At 36.9% G+C, this 12,419-nt stretch overlaps 3 protein-coding genes and 1 pseudogene across 4 annotated transcripts; 1 reads left to right on the forward strand and 3 right to left on the reverse strand.

The window, feature by feature from the left end:
- The first annotated feature begins 1,211 nt into the window (after window positions 1-1,211).
- On the forward strand, window positions 1,212-2,920 carry LOC104756259 (protein TIFY 10A). The gene is made up of 3 exons (XM_010478820.3): window positions 1,212-1,610; window positions 1,806-2,297; window positions 2,409-2,920. The coding sequence occupies exons 1-3, from the start codon at window positions 1,451-1,453 to the stop codon at window positions 2,570-2,572; spliced, it is 816 nt and encodes a 271-aa protein (XP_010477122.1). The 5' UTR covers window positions 1,212-1,450; the 3' UTR covers window positions 2,573-2,920.
- Window positions 2,921-3,647: 727 nt separating this feature from the next.
- LOC104756260 (FCS-Like Zinc finger 12-like) lies at window positions 3,648-4,947 on the reverse strand. Its single transcript, XM_010478821.3, has 2 exons — window positions 4,140-4,947; window positions 3,648-3,927 (listed from the first exon to the last, which is right to left on the reverse strand). Exons 1-2 carry the CDS (start codon window positions 4,640-4,642, stop codon window positions 3,789-3,791), a joined length of 642 nt encoding a protein of 213 aa, XP_010477123.1. The 5' UTR covers window positions 4,643-4,947; the 3' UTR covers window positions 3,648-3,788.
- Window positions 4,948-5,377: 430 nt separating this feature from the next.
- On the reverse strand, window positions 5,378-6,347 carry LOC104756262 (ethylene-responsive transcription factor ERF017 pseudogene; annotated as a pseudogene). The gene has a single exon (XR_015587039.1). The product of XR_015587039.1 is annotated as an ethylene-responsive transcription factor ERF017 pseudogene (transcript).
- Window positions 6,348-6,749: 402 nt separating this feature from the next.
- LOC104756263 (auxin response factor 19) lies at window positions 6,750-11,963 on the reverse strand. The gene is made up of 12 exons (XM_087495774.1): window positions 11,552-11,963; window positions 11,132-11,244; window positions 10,944-11,039; window positions 10,776-10,832; window positions 10,521-10,676; window positions 10,345-10,429; window positions 10,164-10,254; window positions 9,723-10,083; window positions 9,497-9,635; window positions 7,685-9,411; window positions 7,397-7,587; window positions 6,750-7,263 (listed from the first exon to the last, which is right to left on the reverse strand). The coding sequence occupies exons 1-12, from the start codon at window positions 11,592-11,594 to the stop codon at window positions 7,080-7,082; spliced, it is 3,243 nt and encodes a 1,080-aa protein (XP_087351900.1). The 5' UTR covers window positions 11,595-11,963; the 3' UTR covers window positions 6,750-7,079.
- Between the last annotated feature and the right edge of the window lie 456 nt (window positions 11,964-12,419).

Consider the following 12,419-nt stretch of genomic DNA (forward strand, 5'->3'; position numbering starts at 1 on the left):
CCAATTTCTTTTAGACGACAGTTTTGATTAATTTAGGTCTTACATGTCATTCGTATTCTTTTCCCTTAAGTAATACTCACTCCGTTTTAATTTAGTTGTCGTTTTAGGATTTAATTTTTGTTTCATATTAGTTGTCGTTTTAGATTTTCAATGCAGATGTTTGATGAATATTCCAATTTTATCCCTGCTGCTTTAAAGTTTCAACCAATGAAAAAATTATAAAATATATCAATAAAAGGCAAAACATAAAATATAATAGTTTTCTTAATTTGTGTGCAAAAACCTTAAACGACAGTTAAATTAGATAGAACGGAGGGTGTACCATGCAAACATCAATTTCGTTTATCATACATATATGGTTCATGGCATTTGTTATCAATTGTGACAGTCGACATGTGTGTTGACTTTTATCTTGTGCTCTTCATTTAATTCCAAATCGACAACTAAGCTATGCTTTTTTAATTTTTTAATTTATTTCTTATTTTATGCAATAGAGTCTTCAATAGACAAACTTTAATCTGTAATCTCTGCATGAATCACGCGTTTTATAAGCTTTCTAAAATAGTAATATCTTTTCAAGTTTAATTATTATATAGATTTTGATTATAAAACAATATTAGTCTGAATGAAGCGCAATTAAAAATGCTAATTATGTTGAGCCTTGACTGTTGACTGCTTATAACGCGTTTTTCTTGGTTTTTTTTTGTTTTTTAATAATATGGTTTCTCTTATTCGATGAAAGTAAAAAATTAATTATTTTAGACGTCTTTGGTTGATTTCTTGTTTTGTTTTTCTCTTGTTAATATATCACATACTAAAAATTATTATCACTAAAACCATGACGAGATCGAGGATTATGCCTCTTAATCAAATTTTACATTAATAATAAGGATAAAATCTAACAATCTTCTTCTTACATGCATCTTGAGTTTTTAGTATTTTGACTTCGTCTCACCAACAAACAAACAACCCAATGGATTAAAAAATTAAAGTAGGTTCGTGTGTGTTGCGTTGCGTAGGGATATTATCGTCAATTTAAAAAAAGAAACGGAAAGCGTCGAACGTGGAGAACAGTGAACCAAGACACATTTGCCTATTTCATTAAAAGAAACAAAAATAAAACACGTGTTTTTTATAACGCACTCTGATTAGCTAACTTTAAAGTAATTAAGTATTAATTTTTATAATATATATATATATATATGCTTTGTTATATTTAGGAGGTAGGAAGCAACTCAGTACCCAACCAAACCAAACTCCAATACCAAAAAGAAGTTTTAAAGGAGACGCCTCTCATTTCTCCCTCGTGACACAAACGCAATTTGCAAAGAGCAACCAAAACAAGAAAGAAGAAACAAAGATACCATCAGTTTTTGATTCGAAGAAGAAGAAGAATTTGGATTCGAATTTATAGCTATTCAAGAAACTCTTGTTTGTTAAGAAAAAAAAGATGTCGAGTTCTATGGAGTGTTCTGAGTTCGTCGCTAGTCGGAGATTTACTGGGAAGCCTAGCTTCTCTCTAACCTGTAGTCGTTTGAGTCAGTATCTTAAAGAGAACGGTAGCTTTGGAGATCTGAGCTTAGGCATGGCATGCAAGTCTGACGTCAATGGTAAGCAACCTTCTAGATCCGTGTTTTCTTTTTTCGTTTCTCTGATTTTGAATTCTTGAATCTTGAATCTTGAAATCTTTTGCAAGAATTTCGAATTGGAACGTTGTTGATCGGAAAAGAAAGATTTAGTTTACTTAATTTGTCATAGAAAATTATGGAACAGAGGTCTTACTTTTTGGATCATTACATTTGCAGGAACTTTAGGCAACTCACGTCAGCCGACAGCAACTATGAGTTTATTCCCTTGTGAAGCATCAAACATGGATTCCATGGCGGCAGCTGCAGCTCAAGATGTTAAACCTAAGAACTTGTTTCATAGGCAATCAAGTTTCTCTTCCTCATCTTCCTCTGTTCTCAAGGAGGATGTCCTGAAAATGACACAGACTACCAGATCTGTGAAACCAGAGTCTCATACTGCCCCATTGACTATATTCTACGCCGGGCAAGTAATTGTATTCAATGACTTTTCTGCTGAGAAAGCCAAAGAAGTGATGAACTTGGCATGCAAAGGAACCGCTAATAGCTTCACCGGTTTCACATCTAATCTCAACAACAACAACATCCAAAGTGTAGCCAAGACTACTCAAACAAGCAACGTCGTCGCTACTACCCCAAACCAAGTTCCTCATCCCAAGAAAACCGCAACACAAGAGCCAATCCTGTCCTCCTCAACTCCAATGACATGTGGTAATAATTTTTTTACTCAACCTTCCTTTTGTTTACATCTATTTGTAGCTTTGTTAGCCCGTAATCATCATAAACAGCTTCTAACAGAGAACTCTCTCTCTCTTTTTACAGAGCTTCCTATTGCTAGAAGAGCTTCACTCCATCGGTTCCTAGAGAAGAGAAAGGACAGAGTTACCTCAAAGGCACCATACCAATTATGCGATCCAGCCAAGGCGTCTTCAAAGCCTCAAACCTCAGACAACATGTCTTGGCTTGGTTTGTCAGCTGAAATTTGAACGCTAACCGCTGCACCATCCTTAAACCGTACCGAGAAATTCTTTTGACGTTGCTTTCAATACCAAGATATAAAAGCTCCTCCTACCTTCATACCTTCCTGCTTCAAGCTTGTTATATTCTTACAACTATTAGGAAACTTCATATATTTGTATGTATTGATTAGTGATCCATTCTTGTTAGTATTTTCGTTTTTAGTTTGTTGTTTTACTAGGTGTTGTGTAACATGTCTTACCCCTTTCTCTGCGCCATCTCAAAATTAGTTTCGTATGCGACTGATTTTGTTTTTGTATGAAACAATAATTTTTGTTGACGAACCATACTATCAATATAAAGATCTTATTATAGTTCTTTCTAATCTCATATTTATTTAATCGTATCTTTATGGTTTTAATCGATGAATCATGTATCTGTATAGTCCTAGAGAGCAGAGATCATTCATATATACATACACCAAGTCAACTCAACTCAACTCTCCATCTTTTAGCAAAATCTCTTCCCAATCGAAGCCTCTTGGTAAATCAAAGTTTTGTAGACAGGCCAAAACAAGCATCTCATCTTCCTTTGGGCCCATAGTGAAGCAGTCGAAGCCCATACCGTCCCTAAAACTTATTCCAACCATTTCAGTTAAATACGGATGATGATCAGTTTTGTTATCCCAATCAATCATTAGCACCAACACAGGAAAAGAAAAGGTCTGTAGCATGATTAAAACTACACAGTTCCATACAGTTTCAGATTTTATGTGAAGCAATCAATCTCTTTATATTTTACATTAGCTATTACAGGAATTATATTTTAGCAAAACCTCTCTCAGATGATGTATATATATAATTGTAAGTTGTAACACAAACTTTGAATATCAGACTAACACGGATGATAGGAATAGGACGATAGTAAGTCAACAACAGACCAACAGACACAAAAACAGGTTTTAGGGCCAAAACTAGTTTATCAGGTTTTAGGGTACTTATGGACTTTAATATAAGAACTAGTATTGTCTGTTTCATTAAACTGAATTTAAAAAAAAAAGTTTAACACTGGTTTAAATTGTTAATTATGATTGTCTGTTTCATGGACAGTAATAAATCTCCTTTTTCTATTTATGAAAAACTCATATTCCATACAACACAAAAGAATTGAAAGAAGAAAAAAAAAAAACTGGTGTGGATTATATATCGGTGAAATCATCCGACCAATCACAGCTTGTCTAGATGATTATATTAGGAATATTCCGGCGACGTACGGAGAGCTCAGAACCTCAACCCTTGTCAACAACTTATGTTCTTCATACTTTAAACTATCATCCATTATCTTCACGGACCTACACTCTTTACTACAAAATCCTTCATCTCCTCTGTAATTACATTCATTCATATAGATAATAGATCATCAGTGAAAAGAAAAACAAAAAAAAAAATAATAAATTTTCAGAGACCTCATTGATCTAATTCATATATATATATATATATATTTTTTCTATAAATAGAGTTGTAATATATATAAAAAATCTTTTATCATGATTTTTTTTTGTTTAAAATGGGACATTAATTAATTAGAGGAGCTTACTTGTACATGTAAATGTCTTGGCCATCAAGTTTCTTCTTGCACAAGCAACATGTAGTCAGAAAACCTGGAGAACCTCTGATTACGTTCCTCTTCTTCGCCGGAGATTCCTCGGAGATTTGGATAGATTCTTCTTTCCACATCCGATCACGGCTCTTACAAAACTCAAATTCGCGGTCGTTGTAATAGACTTTGGTGAGGCCATCACGAGTCGTGACGCAAGTGTATTCCTCAGAGGGTTCTATCTCCGCCGCGAATTGGAGTCTTCTTGTACACCGAACCGGGTCGGAACCTTTCGAACCGGTTCCGGAATAGCATACCGGATAGATCCCGTTGCCGGAGTTCTCAAGCGCAGCGACAATACCCAAACCAATTCCACCGTCAACATACTTGTTTGGATTTGTTCGGTTAACCGCCGTGGAATATTCCGGCGAAAAGATGGAGTTATTACGTGCAGGAACCACCATGTGGGATAGTTTCCAGGTCATTGGATTGCTTAATAACATAATCAAGAACTGAAAAGAAGCTTCGAAAGGTATATATATTTGACGATGAGAAAGAGAGCCATGGAAATGGAAGAAGCAAATTCTTATAGGAAAGAAATATATATATATATATATATATGTCTGTGAATTATATGGGGAGAGAGATAAAGATAATAACAAGAGACAGAAGAAGAAATGGAGAAGCTAGCTAACGTAGCTCCATCGGATATCCGCATTTCTTTACGGGTCGGATATTCGCATTTTTTTTCTTTCTGATTTGCTCTGTTACGTTATCTCCCTTTATTACAACTCTTTTCTTTTTTAATAATTTCCAGATTCCAGATCCTATTTTTTTAATTATATGCAGATTTTATTAATAAATTTTTTTTTGTCACTGATAAATATAATAATAAAACAGTCAGTAAATTTGAGACAATTACGTAACTAGATTCTTTAGTATTCTTCTTCTTTTTTGGTTAAACTTTTTAAGTTTTATAAATAATAAAGTACTATTTATTTATTAATTTTTGTGTTTTTATCCTACTTTTTTTATATAAAATACTGTATTCATTTTGATTTAGATACTTTGGTTGTATGAAGAAAAAAAAAAAAATGGAATTAAACTGCATAATCTTTTTCTTCTACGACTCTTCCCCATATTATTTTTGTCTGCTGATATTGGACTTTAATATGATTTAGTAATGGGCCTGAAATAATATTATTGGGCTGAATCGTGTAAAATACAAGCAAGATTGGTTTATCCAAATATATACTATATACGTATTTTTATTATTAATTAGGTTTGGCAGGCCTTGTTTAATCTGATAACTCTAACACGTGGGGAAAAAAATAAAAAATGAATCCCTAAACCCCAAAAATCCAAAAACATTTGGGGAAAAAAATACAATAAGGAACAAAATAAATTTTTTAAAAAACCACAAATCAAAATTTTCAGATTCTGTAGTCTGATGATGATATGGAGTCATGAAAAATTCAAAAATTCCAAAGGATCATGGAACTATCGTAAGCGTCTTCTCCGTGATAATAATAATCGTGTTGTTGTGTAGGTGAAAGCTGTTCCCTGAAACGATCACCGGAGTATTCGTCGGAGTAATCATCAAACCCAGGGAACAACCCAAACTCCGATGCGAAATTACCCGAACCAACCGTCGGGAGCATGCTCAAGAACTCCGAATCAATAATGTCCATCGAGTTTGAAGTAGACTCTTCATGAAGTTGCCGTGTCTCGTATCCTGCTTGAACGCTCGAGTCTTCGTCCTGTGAATTAGCGAACCTCGCAGCCGCTTCTCGTATCTCCGACCGAGATAGGTTTCGTCCGCCGGAGATTACCGGAGGGTTGTCAGGGAAATTGAACTTTGCATTGTTGCCTCGGAGGCAGTAAAGAGCCGCGTCGAAGGCTCGCGCCGCCTTCTCAGGAGTGTCGTAAGAGCCAAGCCAGATACGTTCTCTGCTGTTGGGAAGTCTGATCTCTGAAACCCATTTGCCCCATTTCCTCTTCCTCACTCCTTTGTATTTCGACTGCATCGAAGAAGAAGAAGAAGATCCCTCCATCACGATTTCTTTGTTTCCGGTTTAGCTCTGTTTCTTTAGTTAGCTCTCTGTGTGTTTCTTCAATTCAGTGTGTGTCAGTGGTGTTGATTTGAATTGGATTGATAGAGTTTGGCGGCTTTAGAAATGTATATATACGAGTAAATAAGAGTGAAGAAAGAGTGAGTTTTTGACTTTTTATGGCGCGTAAAGAAACCCAAAAAAAGAAAGTCAAAAACTCAAAAAGGTCAATGGGAGCGCGTATGTACTACTTTCTTTCTAAAGTGGGGGAGGATCAAATAAAACGCCGCAAAGTGTCAGGTGCGAATGGACACGTGGCGGAGGGCTTAGTCTTATTGTGTGGTGGTCAGTAGTCACGCGGGGTTACTCTCGGAGACTGTTTGTGTTTGGTTTTCTTCTACTTGTCCTTGTCTTGTCCTTGTTTTTCACGTGATTCAACTTTATTATCTCCTCTTTCGTTGTCAACGTTGAATATTCTCGGGCCTGAGTCTAGAAGATGTATATTGAAGAGAAGAAGAAGAAGAAAGGAACAAAGACTAATGATTACTGAAGATGATTGTTTAGTAAGTTACATTACAATATTACTACATTCACATTACATTGTTTTTTAGTTGACTTGTTCTCTTTTGCTTTTTGTCAAGCATATATATATATATAAATATGGAAACAAGAAAGTACAACAACATCTCAAGTTAGAATGAAAAAAATCAAATCACTGTCCTATAAAAATGTATATATACCTTGCAGTATCTTTCGTCTTCTTCTTCTTCTCAGTTTGTTGTTTGCACTTTGCAGTACACATTAAAAAAAAAGCTGTACTTTGCGACGGCCTGGAATGATCTGTAAGTTGATTTGGTCTATATTTGGTCTATTTGCATCTTTTTTTTTTCTATCTGTTGAATGAAGCTGCAGCAGAAGTGTCTTCATAATGTACTTTCCAAGCATTTCCGCTGTCTGTTTCACTGCAGGCTTGGTTTGTGGCCGGGATAGCTGCAAGATCTCCATCTAAGCTCATTTGCTGCACTTCAGCTGATGATAGTATCTTTATGTTTTGCACGCAGTTCACAAACTCCCTGAGAAAACAAACACAAGCATCATCAGGAATTGTGGATTCTTGTTTTATTCTGAGATTTCTTTTTTTCTTTTTCTAAGAGCTGTTGCTGAATCTTTGATTGATATAGAGGGTTTTTAAGGTGTGGAACTTACTCCCAAGGATCATCACCAACGAGTAATATATCGTTTTCATGATCAGTGTAGACAAGTTTCCAATCAGAAGTTAGCGGATCTTCGAGCTGTCCTTCGATTCCAAACATTCTTGCTAAGTCATGCCTAAGTTCATCATAGCCGCTATAACGGGTAACATCTATTGATCTTCCTACTGACCCTCGTTTTTGAACCTTCAAGCATTGAGATTAACAATTTTCAGCATTTGACATTCAAAAGCTTTAGAGGCAAAAGATTATAGCTTTCAAAAGGGAGACAAAGATCTCTAACCTTTGTATATGTTCGCATTCGTTGAGTCTGATTGGGCCAGAGTCCACCACCATTCATGATGCCTGAATCATTAATGCCACCGACCTCATTTGAACATCCTGACTTAAAAGGGATGCTGGGAATACCAAATGACTGAGAACTGATTGCAGCACTGGATAGCTCTGTCTCAATGTCTCTTGGTGCGTTGCCATAGTTGGGAACCAAGTTTTGAAAGTCCTTTTGAGAATACAGAGCATCAGGAGTTACAGCTTCGAGATTACTAGCAAAAGCTAAGTTGTTTCTTGGATGATGAGATTGGCAATCTCCATCGAAACCAAATGATGGTAGTGGGAAAGTCTGTTGCTGCTGTGCAGAGCCAACAACATCAGGACAATACGTTGTTCCCGCTGTGGATACATCGATTTGATCTGTTACCGCGCCTTTAAATTTGAACTGTTCACCAGCACTCTTCAAATTCACCATGCCTTGATTCATCCGGCTGTCGGTTTTTGCATAAAGCTCTTGAACCGGATTGCTTGCACGCTCAAAGACAGAATCAGATGCAGATACAGATACAGCTTGTCCTTGTTGTTGATTTCTGCTGAGGAAATTCGTTGGTGAAACATTATCATGCCCGGTGTTATTGGCGGAAGGTGAGGTTGAACAAGAAGGAGCTTCTCCATCTGTGTGACCAGAATGTGATCTTCCGGGGGCTACAAGAGGTTTATTATTCATTTGTCCCTGTTGCTGATGGTTCACCTGAATCTGTGGAGGCTGCATGAAAGTTGAAGCTGAGAAGTTGTTATTACCATGCGCCAAGGGCTGCTGATTCTGAGACGACAGAAGTTGTTGCAATTGATGGCTTTGTGTCTGCTGCATCGCCGATAACTGTGGCTGTAAGGATGAACTTACTGGAGGAATTGACTGCTGCTGTTGCTGCTGCTGCTGTAGCTTCTGGAGTAGATGCAACTGAAGCTGTTGTGAAGGACTTTGTTTTGGCGATTGTTGTTGCATTTGGAGCTGCTGTGGATTTTGAGACAGAGATTGTTGGAGTGAATGCAGAGAGGACTGTTCTTGCTGGTTTCTTAATAATTGGCTACTGTTATGCAATTCCAATTGCTGCTGAAACTGCAATTCTTGTGCAAATGATGTCATTTGAGACGAGCCTTTATTCCCCGCTGAGTTTATGTTCTGGTGTGTCATTTTAGCACCATTAGGGAGCATTGACTGCTGCTGAAGCTGCGACTGAGAGAATCCAGTAGATTGGTGTGGATTTTGACAAGATACTTGGTTAGCAACAGCATTCACACCATTGTTTATTGAACCTGTGTTATAAATCCCTTGTTGCTGCAGCTGTTGGTGTGACATCTGCAGTTGTTGCAGCTGTTGTTGTTGTTGTTGCTGTTGAGATTTCGCCATTGCTGGTTGTGTTTGCATCTGTTGGCTGATATGGTTACCCGTATTTGGTTTGTTGAATTGGGAATTTGCGGAAGAGAGGTTTGGGGATTGGAAGTTCAACAGCTTGGAAGGGTCGTTGGAAGCAAAATTGTTTGGTAGGTTATAAGATGAGAGCGCGGCCGGGAGCTGAGGAGTAGCAGAACCTGACAATGGATTGTTTTGCTGCATACTCATCCATTGAACCAGACTTAAACCAGGGAACATCGAACTCTGTGCGTCTTTCATCCCAAATTCTTCTCCCATCCAAGGCATTGCTCTTTTAAAAGCGTTTTCCATGTCCAACTCATCATCTGCAACAGACTTCCACGGTTAGTCTCCGGAAACTAGACAAAGATCTATGGGGAAAAGAAGAAGATGGTAAGCAAAAAAACTCACCTGGCATTCCCGGTTGCCTCGGGTACTTAGGTCTAAAAAATGGAGGAGGGCATATGTAAAAAGGAGTTATGACAGGTTCGATTTCCCATATGGATACTCGGCTTGGCCTGTCTCCAGCTGTTGATTCATCCCATCCTACCTGTTTAAACCATGAAGAAGGATTCAGGAAAAGATTCAGAAGAAATGAGCATCATTAAGAGTTTAGCAGAACTCTAATATACATTACCTGAAGATTACGCCATTGTGAGCCTTTCCATCTTACAGGGTCAAGATCACTGATACCAGTGACCGTTCCCATATATCTGCGAACTCCACAATCCTCAGTCTCAAACATCATCCGAAATCGCATCCCCAGAGATACTTGAGCGTACAAAGCTTTGTTGTATTTGGCTAAAGGAACTACAAACTCTGAAGGACTTGCCCTTGGATTGAAGAAGATGGTAAAAGGGCTACTGTTGGCATTAGCATGAGCTGCAGCTGCAAGAATCCCAATGTGCATACTGTCACTGGATATGACCGATGAGGAAAGAGTCGGAGTTTGCCTATTTGCACGTCGTATACCCAACATCAGCTGTGATTTCTCATCTCTGCAATTAAACCAAAGTGCCCTTATGAGAAGAGAAAAGTCCATTTCTGCTTAGTGTTTTGATCTAAGTATGACTCATACCTTACAAACAAAACTGAATCACCCGCAAATAGTCTCTTTGTGCTAACAAAAACGCTCCAACCTGTGGTAAGCAAGTGCCTTTTTGGTTGGCCTGAAAACAGATCACAGCAAAGAAAACAAATCAGGTTGAAGTTTTCAATCTTTTGGACTAATAAACCACCAATCTTGAGATGATTCAAACCTCGATAGATATGTCTGAAAGTCCAAGTAGTATCATGTAAATCTTTGGCTACAATCTCTTGTGCAGGCGGTTGCATTGAGAAATCCTATATCCAAGCATCCTCAGAACGTTTAGCAAAACGGATTCAAAAGATGAATACAGAACAGTTTGAGAGTAGCTTTGATCAAGAGACATACAAGAGGAGGGAATATTTTCTCAGCTGCACGACGCGGTACAGAGAATCCACCGTGAGTGCTTGTGTCACTCGCTGTAAGAGTCTTGCAGAAAAACTCAGTAGGTTGTCTGTTTAGTTTCAGACCCATATCAGAAGCTAGCAATGCTTCTCTGTCATACTGTACACATTTGATAATCAAGATCAGCTTCTAAAGGTAACAACTTTAAAACCAAGACACCACCACAAGCTAAACTCATGGAGATTGAAAGATTCATACCTTATTCACAGGTTGAAGAGTCATCTGTGCATAGACTTCATCAGTTTCGGTATCAGCCTGATTCAGATTTCACAAGTTAATCATGATTAGTGCTTCTTCTTCTTCTTCTTCTTCTCTCTCTGATATTGATTACACAAGATGGAGGCAAAAAAAAAAAAAGAGGCTTACATGTAATGTAACACTGTGAAGCAAGCAAATCAGCTTAGAAGGAAGATTTGGGTAATTTGGTATAAAATCAGTTTGCTTCTGCATCGATGCTGCAACCTGAAAAAGGGGTTTCATCGAACATAACTACTCGGATTGCTATCAAAAAGGTTTCAATTCTCTAATAAGCTTGTTGGGGGTTAGGAACCTACTTGCTCGCTATGTCCTTGAGGGAAGTAAACAACAAGACTTCCCACAGGAGGTAATGAAACCAAAGGCCCTGCACAAGCGTGCCATAGTTGAGAATTGATTGGCTTCTTCTCTCCTGTTCATCACAACATACACAAAAAAAAAAAAAAAAAACATATTCAAATCTTTGCATATTTTGCTCATGAAAAAGTTATGGCATTTATGATGTTTCAACCACTTCCATTAAATACAGTGATAGAAAAGCAGAACTAGATTTGTGGCTTTTCTGCTGACTCCAAGTTTTGAAGAAAATAGAATAAATCAAAACTCAAAATTTTCAATCTAAGAGAAAAAAAAAAAAAAAGTGAAATGCAGAAACTGTAATTGAACTCCAAACCCAGAAAAAAGGTTGAGAAAGAAATTGAATTCAAAACTTGTTGTACCTTCGTTGGAATTGGGAAGAAACCCATTTGATGGAGCCTTCATAGTTTATAGAAAAAACAAAACTTTGGTTTGGTGCAGGAGGAAACAGAGTTCTTCTTCAGCCAAAAATAAACAACGAATCTGTTGTTATTTAGCTCTGCTACTCTAAAAGGGCAAGAAGAAGAAAAAGAGAGAAGAGAGCATGAGAGAAACTAAAACAATTGATTTTGAATACAAAAATCATTCCAGTAAGAAAAACTTTTTTTTTTTTTTAACTCATAACAAATATTTTGAAGCTTCAGAGCAAATTTTTAAGCTCTTATTAAAAAGCTTTAAAACTTTTATTTCGTGTTTCTGCAGATTCTCTCAAGTGTTTCTTTTTTAATACTAATTTTGGGGTTTTATTATTATTATTAAGGATTGGGATCGGATACATGCGAGAGAGAGAAGATGAAATCTTTTCTTATGCCCTCTGACGTGGCACCCCCCACTTGATGTCTTCTTCTTGTCCGTCCCCACCCCTTTTTATTACTCTTACTCTTTTTTACTTTTTCTATTATTACAAATTTTAATCTTTATTGTAATTTTATGTTGTTGGAAAGAAAAAAAAAAAATAGTCCATGGTTGTTTTTAAAAAAAATCTGTTAACTTTCCCTCGTTTTTATAACCATGTTTTTATTTTATGTTTTACTTCACCTATATGAAAAATTTCTTATCAAAGGTTCAAATACATTAGAAAAACAAAAATTCATGTAATTAGAGAAATATTGTTTAGTGTTGTCATATTAATTAGTAGAATAACCGGATTTGTTGAGAATACTTGGATTAGGTTCGGCTGGATCGACAAGTGCAAAGCCAAATGAAGTAAAGTTTTAATACTATTTAATT

Source organism: Camelina sativa, chromosome 17 (assembly GCF_030686135.1).
Source record: "Camelina sativa cultivar CO46 ecotype springtype chromosome 17, ASM3068613v1".
NCBI classification, from domain to species: Eukaryota; Viridiplantae; Streptophyta; class Magnoliopsida; order Brassicales; family Brassicaceae; genus Camelina; species Camelina sativa.